The sequence below is a fragment of the Elephantulus edwardii genome, unplaced genomic scaffold, assembly GCF_000299155.1.
Source record: "Elephantulus edwardii isolate Elephantulus edwardi_28Jun2011 unplaced genomic scaffold, EleEdw1.0 scaffold00024, whole genome shotgun sequence".
Lineage (NCBI taxonomy): Eukaryota > Metazoa > Chordata > Mammalia > Macroscelidea > Macroscelididae > Elephantulus > Elephantulus edwardii.
In genome coordinates this window covers 69,654-84,233 of record NW_006399774.1, presented here as the reverse complement: position 1 = coordinate 84,233, position 14,580 = coordinate 69,654, and the positions used below count along the sequence as shown (strand labels likewise).

Here is a 14,580-nt window from a genome sequence, read left to right as displayed (position 1 = left end):
GCTGCAGGGTGAGGCGAATAAGCTCTGCTGGCAGGGAATAGGATCCTTTAAAGGAAAAGGGAATGAGGAAGGGAGCCCTGCCCCGGGAACTTCCCATAAGCCTGGAAGCCCAGCGGCCGGGTAGTAAACCTTTCAGCAGAGAAGGAACTCACCAAGTAGAGAGAGCGCCCAGAAGATGAGGAGGGGGCCCAGGGGCCGAGATGGAGCCCAGCGGGCGGGTGGCGAGCGCAGGGGCCCCAGATAGAGCCCAGTGGCCGGGTAGGGAGCCCAGCGCGTGGGAAGAGAACCCACGGTCCGGGAAGCGAGTCCAGGGGGGCTGGGGTGAGAGAAATCAGTAACGCGAGAGAAAGAAAACGGGTGCAGGCGAGGAGTGAAGCGAACCCAACTTCTGGGAAGAGAGTGAACCAAGGGTCTGAGAAGTGAGTGAGCTCAGGTCTGGTGAGAAAGCGAGCTCACTGGGGTGGAAGCGAGCCCAGGAGCCCGAGAAGAGAGCCCAGACCCGGGGAGAGAGAGCCCAGAGGCTGGAGGAGAGAGCCCAGACCCGGGGAGCTAGATAGCACAGAGGCCGGAGGGAAAAGCTCAGGGCCAGGAAGCGAGAAAGCCCAGGGACGGAGGAGCGAGCCCAGGCTCGGGGAGCGAGAGCTCAAGTCCGGAGAGCGAGAGAGCCCAGGCCTTGGGGCCGAGGAGCGAGAGAGCCCAGGAGCCCAAGGAGACCAGGGGACAGGGGCTAACAAGCCTGGGCCGCAGAGTGAGGCCAACACCGAGGAGGGACCCCAGGGGTCAGAGTGGGATTGACTTTAGGGGCCGGAATGAGCCCAGAGATTAAGGAGAGATTGAACCAAACGGGGGGGGGGGCCGGGGCGGGGGGGGGGCTGCGCGCGTGCTGCAGAACGAGGTCTGAGAGTGAGGAGAGAGCCCAGGGTCCATGAATGTGGATAATCTTTGGACTAGGGACAAGCCCAGAGTCCAGGTAGTGAGCCCAGTGGGCGGGAGCGAGAGGCAAACAACCAAGAGCGAGCCTAGGCGCCAGGGAGAAAGGGTGGGGCCAGGGAGAGAGAAAGGAGCAGAGGAGCAAGCTAGAGAGGGCGGGAGATCCCAGCGGAATGGGAAAGATCTGATATGAAAAACAATGTATATGAACTTTGTAAGTAAATAAAATAAGAACAAAATAAAATAAAACATTTATTCAAATAAAAAAATTATTATTGTTATAAAACAAAATAAATATGAATGATTTGAAGCAAAACCAATATACTCTACAAACTTAAACTAAAATAAAAAAAGAGTAAATCCTTCAGTGTCACTCTGTGACCTTCCCAATAAAGGCAAACTCATTATACGGAAAAACTTTGGAGCTTTTATGAATTCAGGTCCAGTCATCACAATAAGCCATATTTTAAAAAGAAAGAAACTAACTCAATTAATTAAACTATTAATTAATTAAACAAAAGAATGTCATGTGCTTATTAAAATAGTGACAATAGATCTTAACCTAGAAAATAACTTTCATGATATTAGAAGTATAAAAATCAAGTGGACCTAAAAAAATGTTTTTCATTATTAGCATGTTAGAAATAAGTAACCTATCTAAAAATAAGATTTATTAATCTATTACAGTTGGAAGCAGGAGTGGAATCCACTTCCTAAACAACAAGCCTCTGGAAACTATGAACTTTGATAAATGACAATAATTATTCGAAGAAAGGGTCGCTATGAGTCTTCCTCGATGGCAATCAACAACAATCTATTACAATATATGTTTTCTAAATACTTGTTTCATTAAATTTTTATGAAAAGGGGAAAAAGATAAGGCAAGGTTAAGATCTTTTGTTCAAGGATCGCTATGGATCATAGCAAACACCTTGACACCTTGCAATAACAACAGTACCTTCTTTCATGTCCACTAGATTTCCCTGTGTAAAAATATTCCTGCAGGTCCCCAAACACTGGTGTTGTACTGGTTAGGCACTTGGTTGCTACTCAAAAGGTTAGGTATTGGGACCCATTAGATTGCAATTCTGTGTGAGAATGAAGTGACAATCTGCTTCCATAAAGATTACAGCCTAAAGGCAGATGAGGAGGAGACGGGACTCTGCCACTGAAGAATTGATACCTTCAAGTTCTGGTGTTGGAGAAGAGTACTGAATATCCCATGTTGTTGTTGTTGTTGTTGTTGTTGCTGCTGTTCTGTGTCATTGAGTTGCCTGTGACTCATAGTGTCCCTATGTACAACAGCCCTGAACCCTGTTCTATCCTGTGCCAACTTTATTGTCTCTGACACATCTACCCCCATTACCCCAGTCACTGAATCAATCCATCTCATCAAGGGTATTCCTATCTTGCTGTCCCTCCAACCTCCCAAGCATGATGACTCTTCTCCAAGGACTGGCCACTCACTCCTTGCAACATGTCCAAAGTATGTCAGATGAAGTTCAAAATCCTTGCCTCCAAGGAGCAGACTGGTCTCACCCTCTCTAAGATTAACGTGTTTGTTTTCTTAGAGGTTCATGGTATATATTCAATACTCTTCTCCAGGACCACAGCTCAAAGGCATTAATTCTGTCATTCCTAGTCATTGTCAAGCTTTCTGATGCATAGTAAGTAATTGCAAAGACTAGGGTCTGTCTTTCATTGTTTTTGTTCAAACATTCCTCCAGGTCTTATAGCCCTGGTGTGTCCACTTACCGTACAGCAGTAACTTGTGCTTGCTGTGAGGCTGAACACTGTGACACTGATGTGTCAAATGCATTATCTAAATGGTTATCTAATGTGGACAGTGTGGGTTGGAGCTCCCCGATTAAAACAAGCTTGGAAGCAGGAGTGGCATCCACTGCCATAATAGCTTGCCTCCAGAAACCCTATGAACCTGGAGAGAGGATGAAAGGTACCCAAGCGTCGAGGCCTCTCCTTCATAGGGTCGCTATGAGTTGCCTGCGACTCGACAGCGCTTAACAACAACAACAACAATAACATGGCCTGGATCATGCCCACTGTAGTCTCCAGACTGATATTATTGCTCTTAAGTACTCTAGAGAGACCTCTGACAGCAGACTTTCCCAATGCAGTTTGTCTTTTGATTTCCTAGCTGCTGGTCCCAAGAGTGCTGATTGTGGAGCCAAGCAAACTAAAGCAATTAACAATTTCAATCTCTTCACCGTTTATTATGATAGTACCAATTGGCCCAGTGGTGAGAATCTTTGTTTTCTTGATGTTGAGCTTCAATATATATTGACCTCCTACAGCAAGCACTGTAGAAGCTTCACGTCCTCCTCTGTTTCAGCAAGCAGGGTTGTGTCATCTGCATAACTCAGACTGTTGATGAGTCTTCCTCCAATCCTGATGCTACATTTCTCCTCAAAGGGCCCAGTCTTCCGGATAATCTGTTCTGCATATAGATTGAAAAGGTATGGAGAAAGGACACATCCTTGGTGCACACCCTTCCCAATTTTGAACCCTGCAGTGTTTCCCTCCTCTGTTCTGAGGACTGCCTCCTGGTCCAAGTATAGGTTTCGCATAAGCACAATCAAGTGTTCTGGGATTTCCATTCTTCTCAGAGTCAGCCACAAAAGGTGGTGCAGAAGGCAAAATGAGATGCAGGAGACAGTGACTCAGTTCAGCCCCACACAACTCATGTCAGCATATGTTTCCCAGAAGCCCACAGATCAAGACAGAGCCATCAGTTCTTTGTTTCCCTGAGGGACCTGCGGCACTGTGCCAAGAAAACAACACTGTATGCCAGATCTACAGGACACCTCACCCACCCCTGAGAAACTATTCCATTGTGACTACAGTGTGCTGCAAATGGTAGAGAAGTGGCCCTAAGCCAGAAGAAGTCAATCCAGGAGCAGAAGTTCAAGGGAAAAGCATTTTCCTCATACCTGTCTTAGATAGGAAGCCTTTTCTAATACTAGTACCTGGTATTTGGACTTACAGACTCCTAAACTCAAAGAAATACTGGTCACAGCATAAGAAACTGGCAGCAGCTTGAAGCATTTGGAATCACAGAAGGCCAGAAACCTTGAGATACAAGTTATCATATCAAGGGCTGGAAAGCAGGAGATAGGTGTTGAATGGAGAAGGTGGGAGTAGAAGGGAATCCTGCTGGAGCAAGGAAATGGGTCAAGACACACAGGGGAGTGGGTCAAGACACATGTCAGGGGTAGGGACATCACTGAATCTACTGGTTATTTTTGCAATGCTGTTGTTGTTGTTGTTATGTGCCATCAAGTCGCTTGCGACTCATAGCGACCCTATGTACAAGAGCTCTAAATGCTGTTCTATCCTGTGCCAACCTAGCCATCTCAAACGCACTTATTCCCACCGCTCCAGGGGAAATTATCTCTCATCTGCTCTTTTCCTAAAAATGCCTGTCTGTCAGATATTCTTCAAAATCTGAGCATTCAAATTAAGACAGACTAGGAAGAAGGATTGTCCCCCCACTTCCAAAATAGCAAACCTTTGAAAACCCTGTGTTCAATAAAACATACTTAGACTAGTCGATATGGCAACTGAGATGGAACCCTCAAGTACAGAAACACAAATGAGGAGGAACAGTTGTAAGCAGACATTAGTGACTGGAACATGGAATGTGAGAACCATGAATGTAGGAAAATTATATGCTGTTATAGAAATGGAATGCATAAATATTGACATAGTAGGTATTGGTGAAATGAGATGTACTGACATGGGGCATTTTGAGTCAGATGATCATATGATCGACTATGCTGGATATGAAAAGGTGAGGAAAAATGGGGTTGCTATCATAGTTAAAAAAATCATTTCTATATCCATCTTGATATACAATATTGTGAGAGTATAATATCCACACACATACAAGGAAGTCCGGTCAATACTATTATCTTTCAGATATATGCACCAACAACCAGAGTCAAAGAAGAGGAAATAGAAGACTTCTACCAATTTTTACAGACAGAAATCGATTGAACACGCAATCAAGATACATTAATAATAACGGGTGACTGAAATGCAAAAGATGGAAACAAAGAAGAAGGATCAGTAGTTGGAAAACATGGACTTGGTGACATAAATGAAGCAGGAAATAGAATAGAATTTTGCACAAGCAACGATTTATTCTTTGCAAATGCATTTTATAAGAAACACAAAGGCAGGCTATACACATGGATTTCACCTGATGGTATGCAGAGGAATCAGATCAATTACATCTGTGGAAAGAACTGCTGGAGAAGCTCAATATCAGCTGTGAAAACTAGGCCAAGTGCTGATTGTAGAACAGACCACCAATTACTCATATGCAAGTTCAAGCTGAAGCTAAGGAAAATTAAGTCAAATCCACAGAAATCTAAATACGACCTTGAGTCTATCCCATGGAATTTCTAAACCATCTCAGGAGGAGGTCTGAGGCCTTCAACACTAATGAGTGAAGACCAGATGAGCTGTGGAAGGATATCAAGAATATCATCCAGAAAGAGTGCAAAAGGTCATTACAAAGAGAGAGAAGAAAAGACCAAGATGAGATTCTGAATATTGCACTAGAGTGCTGAGAAACCAAAGCAAAGGTGGGGGCGGGGGAGAATGAAAATATTAATGAGCTGAGCAGAAGATTTAAAGGACATCACAGGAAGACAAATTAAAGGATTAAAATGAAATGTGCATAAAACAATGAAAGAATTTTTCTTTTACTTTTCCAAGAGGGTAGTGTACTAGGCGGGAGGGTTGGGAGGGGAGAAAAGTGCAACAATGAGTGAATGGAAATCCAAAGTCTCTGTAAATTTTTATTGAAATTAATAATAAATTAAAACGAAAAAGGGGGGAAGAGATTTCTAACCCCACCCCCCCAAAAAAAAGAAAAGAAAGAAAGAAATGTGCCAAGAACTGGAGTCAGGAAACAAAGGGACCAAACTCACTCACCATTTCTTAAGCTCAAGTAACTGAAGAACAAATTCAAGCCTAAAATTGCAATACTTAAGGATGCTTTGGCCAGAAGATTAAATGATACAGGAAGGATTAAAAGAAGATGGAAAGAGTATAAAGAGTCATTGTATCAAAAGGAATTGGCAGACACAGAAGAATTTCATGAAACAACATATAAGCAAGAGCCTGTGGTGATGAAAGAGGAAGTTCAAGCTGCTCTGAAAGAATTGGCCAAAAACAAGCCCTCAGGAATTGACTGCATACCGATTGACATATTTCAACAAACAGACACTGCCCTGGATGTGCTAACCAAGTTGTGCCAAGAAATCTGAAGGATAACCACCTGGCCAACTAACTGGAATAGATCTATATTTGTTCCCATTCCAAATAAAGGTGATCCAACAGAGTGTGAAAATTACCGAACAATATCATTATTATCACACACAAGCAAGATTCTGCTGAAAATTATCCAAAAAGGACAGAAACAGCACATCAACATCTAACTGCCTCAGGTGCAGGCTAGGTTTAGAAGAGGTTGTAATACTATGGATATTATAGCTAATGTTAGATGGATCTTGGCTGAAAGCAGAGAGTGCCACAGGAATGTCTATTTGTGCTTCATTGCCTATTAAAAGCCATTTGACTGTGTGACCACAATAAACTGTGACTGACTCTGAAAAGAATATCTCAAAGACAGCTCAAAAAAAAAACACCACAAAACAACAAATAGGTATATGTTGGAGAGCGTGCAATTTCTTGGAGGCAAAGATTACAAAGCTTTGTCTCACATACTTAGGGCATAATAGTTGTTGTTGTTAGGTGCCCTCAAGTTGAGTACAACTCATAGAGACCCTGTGAACAAAAAATCTGAACCTCATTCTATCCTCACACTTCCTGGCACACAAGAGTCCACTGTGGCAGTCACCATGGCAATCCACCTGGATGAGGGTCTTCCTCTCCTTCATCAACCCTCTACCCTTCCCAGTATCATGTCCTCCAAAAAATAGCCCCTCCTAGCAACATGCCTAAAGTATGTGAGGCTAAGCCTCCTCATTCTTGCCTCCAAAGAGCACGCTGGCTATATCCTCTCTGAGGCATATCTGTTTCTTATCTTGGCTGTCCATGGGATGTTCAGTGTTCTTCTCCAACACCACAGCTCAAAGGCATCAATTCTTCTGTCATCCTTATTCATTGTCCAGCTCTCAGATGCATAGTAAGTAATCAGAAAGACTATGGCCTGAATCAGATGCACCTTAGTCCTCAAACTGACATCATTACTCCTCAATTATTTGGAGATGTCTCTAACTGCAGATTTTCCTAGTGCAATGTGTCTCTTTATTTCATGATTTCTGGCACCAAGGATGTTAATTGTGGATCCAAGCAAAATAAAGCTGTTGACCATTTCAGTCTCCTCTCTGAATCCATCATGATGTTGCATATTAATCCAGTGGTAAGAATGTTTGTTTTCTTGACATTGAGATGAAATCCATACCGAAGGCTGCATTTCTTGATCTTCCGAAACAAGTATTTCAAGTCCTCTTACTTTGAGCAAGTAAGGTTGTATCATCTGCATAATGCAGGTTATTGATGTGCTTGTGATTGCTGTGATACTGAAGGCTGTGCCACTGGTATGTCAAATGCCAAGTTATCCATGGGAATCCAAGATTGCAGAGGTGGGTGAAGCAGCGAGAATAGCCTGGAAGTGCAGAGCCCCATTGAAATGGGCTTCCACGGCCCTTTGAACCCTCAGTATATTTATATCCAAACAGTTAAACAAATGACTACTGGTCTTCAATATGAATTAGAGCTCAACATCAAGAAGACAAAGATTCTCGAAACCATGGGTGAGCCCTGCCTCCCCGGGCTGCCCACTGCTTAGCCCTGTGGAGCTGCCTCGGCCAGAGCCCATAAATCTCCTTACCTTGGCCAGGTGGCAGGCACAGGGTCCCACGGCCTACATGATGGAGTCCCGCGCACGGCTAGCGGCAGCAGTTGCCAGCGGCAGTGGGGCACCAGCACCAGAAGAGACAGCAGGGCAGTGGCAGTGTCATGGAGCCACAGGAGGTAAAGGATGGAATCTAACAGAATATCTTGCTGTCAGTGAAGATGTTCTTGGATAGATCCCTGATGGCAGATTTTCTCAATGCACCAAATAGGAATTGAAAAACAAATTCAAGCTACAAGTGGCAATACTTAAGGATGCTTTGGGTAGCGTGTTAAATAATCCAAGAAGCTTTAAAAGAAGATAGAAGGAGAATACAGAGTCACTGTACCAGAAGGTATTGACTGACACAGAAGAATGTCATGAAATAATGTATGAGCAAGAGCCTGTGGTGATGAAGGAGGAAGTTCAAGTTGCTCTGAAGGAATTGGCATAAAACAATGCTCCAGGAGTTGACGGCATACAAATTGACATATTTCAACAAATATATGGTGCCCTGAAAGTGCTCACTAAGTTGTTCCAAGAAATCTGGAGGACAACCATCTGGCAAACTGAATGGAAGAGATTGATATTTATTCCCATTTCAAAGAAGGGTGACCTGACAATACCATTAATATCACATCCAAGCAAAATTCTGCTGAAAATTATCCAAAATTGACTGGAGCAACATATCAACAGAGAACTGCCAGATGTGCAGACTGGGTTTAGAAGAGACTGTGGTGCTAGGGATATTATAGCTATTGTTAGATGGATCTTAGCAGAAAGCAGAGAGTACCAGAAACACTATCTGTGTTTTGTTGACTATGTAAAGGCTTTTGACTGTGTGGATCACAATAAACTGTGGTTGACTCTTAGAAAAATGGGAATCCCAGAACATTTGATTGTGCTTATGTGAAACTTATACCTGAACCAAGAGGCAGTCATCAGAACAGAGCAAGGAGACACTACATGGTTCAAAATCAGGAAGTGTGTCCTCTAGGAATGTATTCTGTCTCCATATTTTTTTCAATCTGTATGCAGAACAGATCATCTGGGATGCTGGGCTGAACAAGGAGGAATGTGGAATCAGGATTGGAGGAAGATTCAGCAACAACCTGCATTATGCAGATAACACAACCCTGCTTGCTGAAACTGAGGAGGACCTGAAACACTTGCTGCAATGGTCAAGGACTGCTCAACATCAAGAAAATAAAGATTCTCCCCACTAGGCCAATTAGCAGCATCATTATGGATGGTGAAGAGATTGAGATTGTTAACAGTTTTAGTTTGCTTGGTTCCACAATCAGCATTCTTGGTACCAGCAGCCAGGAAATCAAGAGATGAATTGCAATGGGAAAGTCAGCTGTCAGGGACCTCTCCAGAGTACTGAAGAGCAATGACGTGAGGCTGGAGACGAAGGTGCTCCTGATCCGGGCAATAGTCTTTGCAATTGCATGCTATGCGTTAGAGAGCTGGACAGTGACTAGGGATGATAGAAAGAGAATTGATGCCTTTAAGCTGTGGTGCTGAAGAAGAGTGTTGAATATACATACCATGGACTGCTAGTGAACAAACAGGTTTGTCCTGGAGAGGGTGAAACCTAGCTGCTCCTTGGAGGCAAGGATCCCGAAGCTTCATCTGACATACTTTAGGCAAGTTGCAAGGAGGGACCAGTCCTTGGAGAGGGGCATCATGTTTGGGAGGGTGGAGGGACAGCGCAAGAGAGGAAGACCCTTGATGAGATGGATTGATTCAGTGATTGGGGTAATGGGAATAGGTGTCTCAGAGGTAGTGAGGTTGGCACAGGATAGGGCAGGCTTTAGGGCTCTTGTACATAGGGTTGCTATGAGTTGCAGGTGACTCAACAGCACATAACGACAACAATGCTACCAAGAACTAAATTAAATAGGCAGAGGAAGATGAAAGTTGACCAACCCAAGTGTTACGTGGAACTTACCCTTCACAGTCTGCCTTCAGATAACCTTGCTTTGAGTGCTTGCTCTACTGCCTTTATTCCCTTTTCAGCCTTGAGTGGGTGTACTCTGGAAGCCCCTTCTCCATTTGTGAAAATAATGCCTACTTCGAGTTACAATTAGATCAATTGGTGGAGAAGAACGGGGCAATGATGATGATGCTAGAGCCAGAAGTGCTGTCCCTGTCCTTGGTTTCCAGTGGGGTGCAAGATCCAGACCTCTAAAGAGCTTTGATAGGGGGAATGCTGCCTGGCCCATGAGGATTGCCACTCAGCCCCTGGGGAGAGAGTCTCATGGCCCCTGGGGAGTGCTGCCTGGCCCCTGGGGAAAGCCACCTGGCCCCTAGGGAGTGTCATCACATTTCTGGGGAGAGCCACCTGGTGTGTATATGAGGAATTTTATCTAAGCCCCTTTCCTCAATCACTTCCTCCAGTACATCTGTAAGTAGCACCTCCAAAGTCCTTCTCTTTGTAATCCACAAGTTTGTTCTCTCTAGGTTTGCTCCCTTTCCTATAGGTAACTTGAATACTGAGTCTTGTTTCTGACCTGAATGGAGTCCAGTTCTAGAGACAAGTGAAGGTGGATGTAGCCTCAAAGTTCAGCCCGCCACCTCCACTGGACTCACTCAGGAAAACACTTTCCAGCCCAGAGGGCATAAAATGTCAGGAAAATATCTTCTAACTGAACAAGAAGTCATGTATTTTCAACTCAAGACCACCAGTAATGTGTTAATGCGGGTTCCCCTTCTCCTTCATCTCAATGCTCCTGTTCTGCACAAAGCAACCAGAGAGTCTGCACCCCATTTCCAAATGAGAAACCCACAAATGAAAAAGACAATTTCTCTGTAAATTAAAAAATTATCACCATTGGACTATACCCACCATTACCCTGTATTTTCTGGTCCCTGCCAGATCTCTCTCATTTCCTTCACCCACTCCCTCCACCTACCAAATTGTGCAACCCTGAATTTCATTGCTACTCATCCTCACTCTTCTGCTCCCAAGCTTACCCCCTTATATCCCCATACATGGTTTTGTTTTTTGGTTTTTTTTACAATAAAAAAAGAAAAGAGTTATCCATGGAGAGCAGGTTTTGGTGGAGCTCCCTGATTAAGACAGATTAGGAAGCAGGGTGGGCCATGTACTCCTAAATTACAAGCCTTTGAAATTCCTGTGAACACTAGGGAAGAAGATAGTTTTAGTAGTGTAGTGGAAGAGCCCACATTGTAGGTCAGTTGAATGGGGACATGTTGATAGGAAAGACTATTCCTTGGAGAGGTACATCATGCTTGGGAAAGTGAAGGAATGGTCAAAGAGGAAGAACTTCTACCAGATGGATTGACACAATAATTGCAACAAAGTGCTGAAAAATGTTATAGATGCTGAGATGGCACAGAATAGAACAGTGTTTAGATCTGTTGTTTATAGTGTCACTGTGGGTCCTACTCAAACTCTGTGATACCTAATAACATCATAAATATTTTAACTTGTTTTGCACCAAAAAAGAGGTATTCTTATTATACATAAATGCTATTATCATCTGGAGTAAAGAACAATACTTACTCTCCAATATCATTAAATTTCTGGTCAATTCATATTACTATAGTTATATCCTCACCCCTCTACACCTTTTTTTAATAGACAACTTTTTATAATTAGGATTGACACAGGTTCCATATTCACTTGGTTATTTTATATAGTCTTCTTAAATTTTCCATTTCTGTTCTGTTTTTCTCCTTATGTGTATTTCATTGAATAAATCAGATTGTTTGTCCTTTAGAATGTTTACATTTTCAATTTGAATGGTGGAAGCCTGATACTCTTCTCCAGAACCACAACTTAAAGGCATCAAACATACCACAGACTGCCAAGAGAACAAATAAGTCTGTCCTGGAGAGAGTTAAGTCAGATTGCTCCTTGGAGGCAAGGATTTTTAAATTCTGTCTCTCATATTTTGAGCGTGTTGCCAGGAGGTACCATTCCTTGGAGCAGGACATCATGCTTGGAAGGGTGGAGGGACAGTGCAGGGGAGGAAGACCCTGGATGAGATAGATTGACATAGTGATTGTGGTAATGGGGCAGGTGGTAGGAGACAGTGAGACTGGCTCATGACAGGGCAGGATTCAGATCTATTGTGCATAGGGTCACTGTGAGTCATAGTCAACTCGGTGGCACATAATAACAATAACGTAGTCTGTAGGGAGTTGTGCTGCTAATACATTGGTGATGTCTCTGGCAGTTTGAATCAGTCAGTGGATCTGAGGGAGAAACATGGGCAATCTCCCATGAGATTTTTAGCTGATGAAAACTCAGTGGAGGATCAGCTATGAGTCAGCTCCAATATGATGGCATTGAATTTTGTTTTGGTTTTTTGTATTGTTTTCCTGACTTTTCTATTTCCTTAAACCAATTAAATGTAGAGGTTTAATTAAATTCTGGTTTCATGTTTGGGACAATAAGACTTTACAGTTTCTTTCATTGTTATTGAATCAGAACCAACTCAGAGCTAACTCTCCACTAGATTTCTGGGGCTACAAATTACATGGAAGGCAATTGCCTATCTTTGGTAGATTTGAACCACCAAAGAGGAGCAGCCTTCAGTTAGCAGTGCAACTTCCTCTGGACTAGGCTGCCATATCCTATTGTGTTTCACCAGGAAGGACTTAGTTGTCTTTGTTTCTGTTTCCCTCTAATTGGAAGAGGTGTTAGGTCAGAGGTGCCCAGGTCTGCTGTGTCCTAAATGGGAACTGACAAACTTGAGAGCCCACACACTCAAGAAGCTTAAGTACTTCATTTCACCTGTGGGACTGCTGCAAAAGTTAAATTCAGTCAAAACATTAAGGACTTCAAAGAGCAAAGAGAAACTTGAAGGTCAGGGTCAACTTCTGCATAAAGTGATAAATCTAGATAAGATTTGTCTGCAAATGATGCTTTCTTATAGATTCTGGCTTAGTGACACCATTACTTTACTTCCCTTCCCTTCCGATCAGAGCCTATGTTTGTTTCCTTTACTGGATTAATTACTGTGCCAGCTGAAATGAAAGACCGGAGTTTTCCTGGTGATTTTAAATGCTAAGACTTGACATAATAGCATTTTGATGTCACTCATATTTAGGATGGAGAGACTGTTTCACATACTTTGGGCATGGTACTTCGAGGAACAAGTCCTTGGTGAAGAACATCATGCTTAATAGAATAAGTGGTTGATTTTATGAGCTTTCAAGTTGGAACAGATCCACAGTTTGCCCTTCAATGGATTGTCAGAGGATGTAAGTTGCATGGAAGAAGATTACGCCCCTTTCTCTCATGGAGTAGCTAGTGAGTTCAAACTGAGTGCCTCTCTGTATTGGCAGTGAAACTTCTTACTACTGAGTTCAGAGCTTCCATGATAGAGTAAGAGGGTCAGTCAAAAGAGAAAGACTCGAGATTATTAACACACTGGCTGCAGCAACAGACTGAAAGACAGCAGAGATTGTGAGTTAGGCCCACAACTGGGCAGAGTTTCATTCTGTTGGGTGTGGAGGAGCTGTTATGAATCAGTACCAAATTCATGGTGCCAAACGACAACAACAACAACAGCTGGACAGTTTGTTACACTTTACAACAGTGCCCCCATTGCTTATAATAAATTAAAAAGAATTCAACTGGCTGAATTTGCAGAAGGATTTAATGATTAAAAAGACTGATTGAAACAACTTATCATTTGTGAGATATTAAAGGAAATTGAGTTCCTGGGTTTCCCTATCACCCTCATATATCCTGAACTTGGTGCTACAGTATCCTCTGACATCTGCTTGCTGCTGCTCCTAGTCCCTGAAGTAAGGAGGCCTATATCTATAGAGGCTATGCTAGGCAGAGCTAGCCAGTAATACATTCAACTCTCTCATATTCAACTCTCTCTCTCTCTGAGATAAAGCCAAACCTCTTCCCTCTACATGGCATCAGAATGATTCATTCAGCAATTAGTCATGACAAATTACACCCTAGCCTCATCCACCTGGCTACAGCAATACTGAAGAAAAAAACACAAACAAACGTGTTCCACGGCCGCATTCCAGATCACCATTGCCTGATATCTAGCACCCAATAGGGAGCTGACTCTCCATATATTCCACCAGTTGTCAGAGGTAGAACGAGGTGGTGTAAGGCAAAAGAACAGACACGGTTTCTCCCATCTGAGTCTCCCTTGGGCTCTAAGTTCTATGTGCACCTTTCCATAATAAAAGTCTGTGAGTCAACACCCAAATGCTTCCCAGGGCTCTGCAGGAAACTGAAAAAAATACATTTACCTCACCCTCACTCTACTCCTTAGGAGGACTATTTGCTAAAATAAGAACACTAAATAGGCCATAGTGCTATGTATAATAATCAAATGTCCAGGACAGAATTTTTAAATAAACAGCAAAATAGCCAACTCATTATACCAAACATAACTTGAATGGCAAAGACAATCAATCCTTTGCTGTTGTTATGTGCCCTGTCCTGTGCCATCCTTACCATCTCCAGCACCTTAATTACCATGCTACAGTCATTGTGTCTGTCTTGTCGAGGGTCTTCCTCTCTGATATTGACCCTCCACCTTCCCAAGCATGATATCCTTCACATAGGCCTGGCTCCTCCTAACAACAAGGTCATAATATGTAAGATGGCATTTCATCATCCTTGCTTCCAAAGAGCATTCTGGTTTCACTTTCTCCAAATCATAACTGTTATTTTGGCCTTCCATGGAATATTCAGTACACTTCTCCAACACCACAACACAAAGGCATTTACTCTTTTTTTCTGTCATCCTTAT

The 14,580-nt window shown here is 43.0% G+C and overlaps 1 protein-coding gene across 1 annotated transcript in view; it reads right to left on the bottom strand.

Annotated features, from left to right (window-relative positions):
* LOC102844288 overlaps positions 1-14,306 on the bottom strand; it is a 35,749-nt gene extending 21,443 nt beyond the window's left edge. Inside the window, exons 1-3 of the mRNA XM_006882795.1 lie at positions 14,283-14,306; positions 7,814-7,986; positions 153-316 (exon numbers count right to left, since the gene is read on the bottom strand). Of these exons, the coding sequence (XP_006882857.1) occupies positions 153-316; positions 7,814-7,986; positions 14,283-14,306 (361 nt within the window). The remainder of the gene's footprint in view (positions 1-152; positions 317-7,813; positions 7,987-14,282) is intronic.
* Positions 14,307-14,580: the final 274 nt, after the last annotated feature.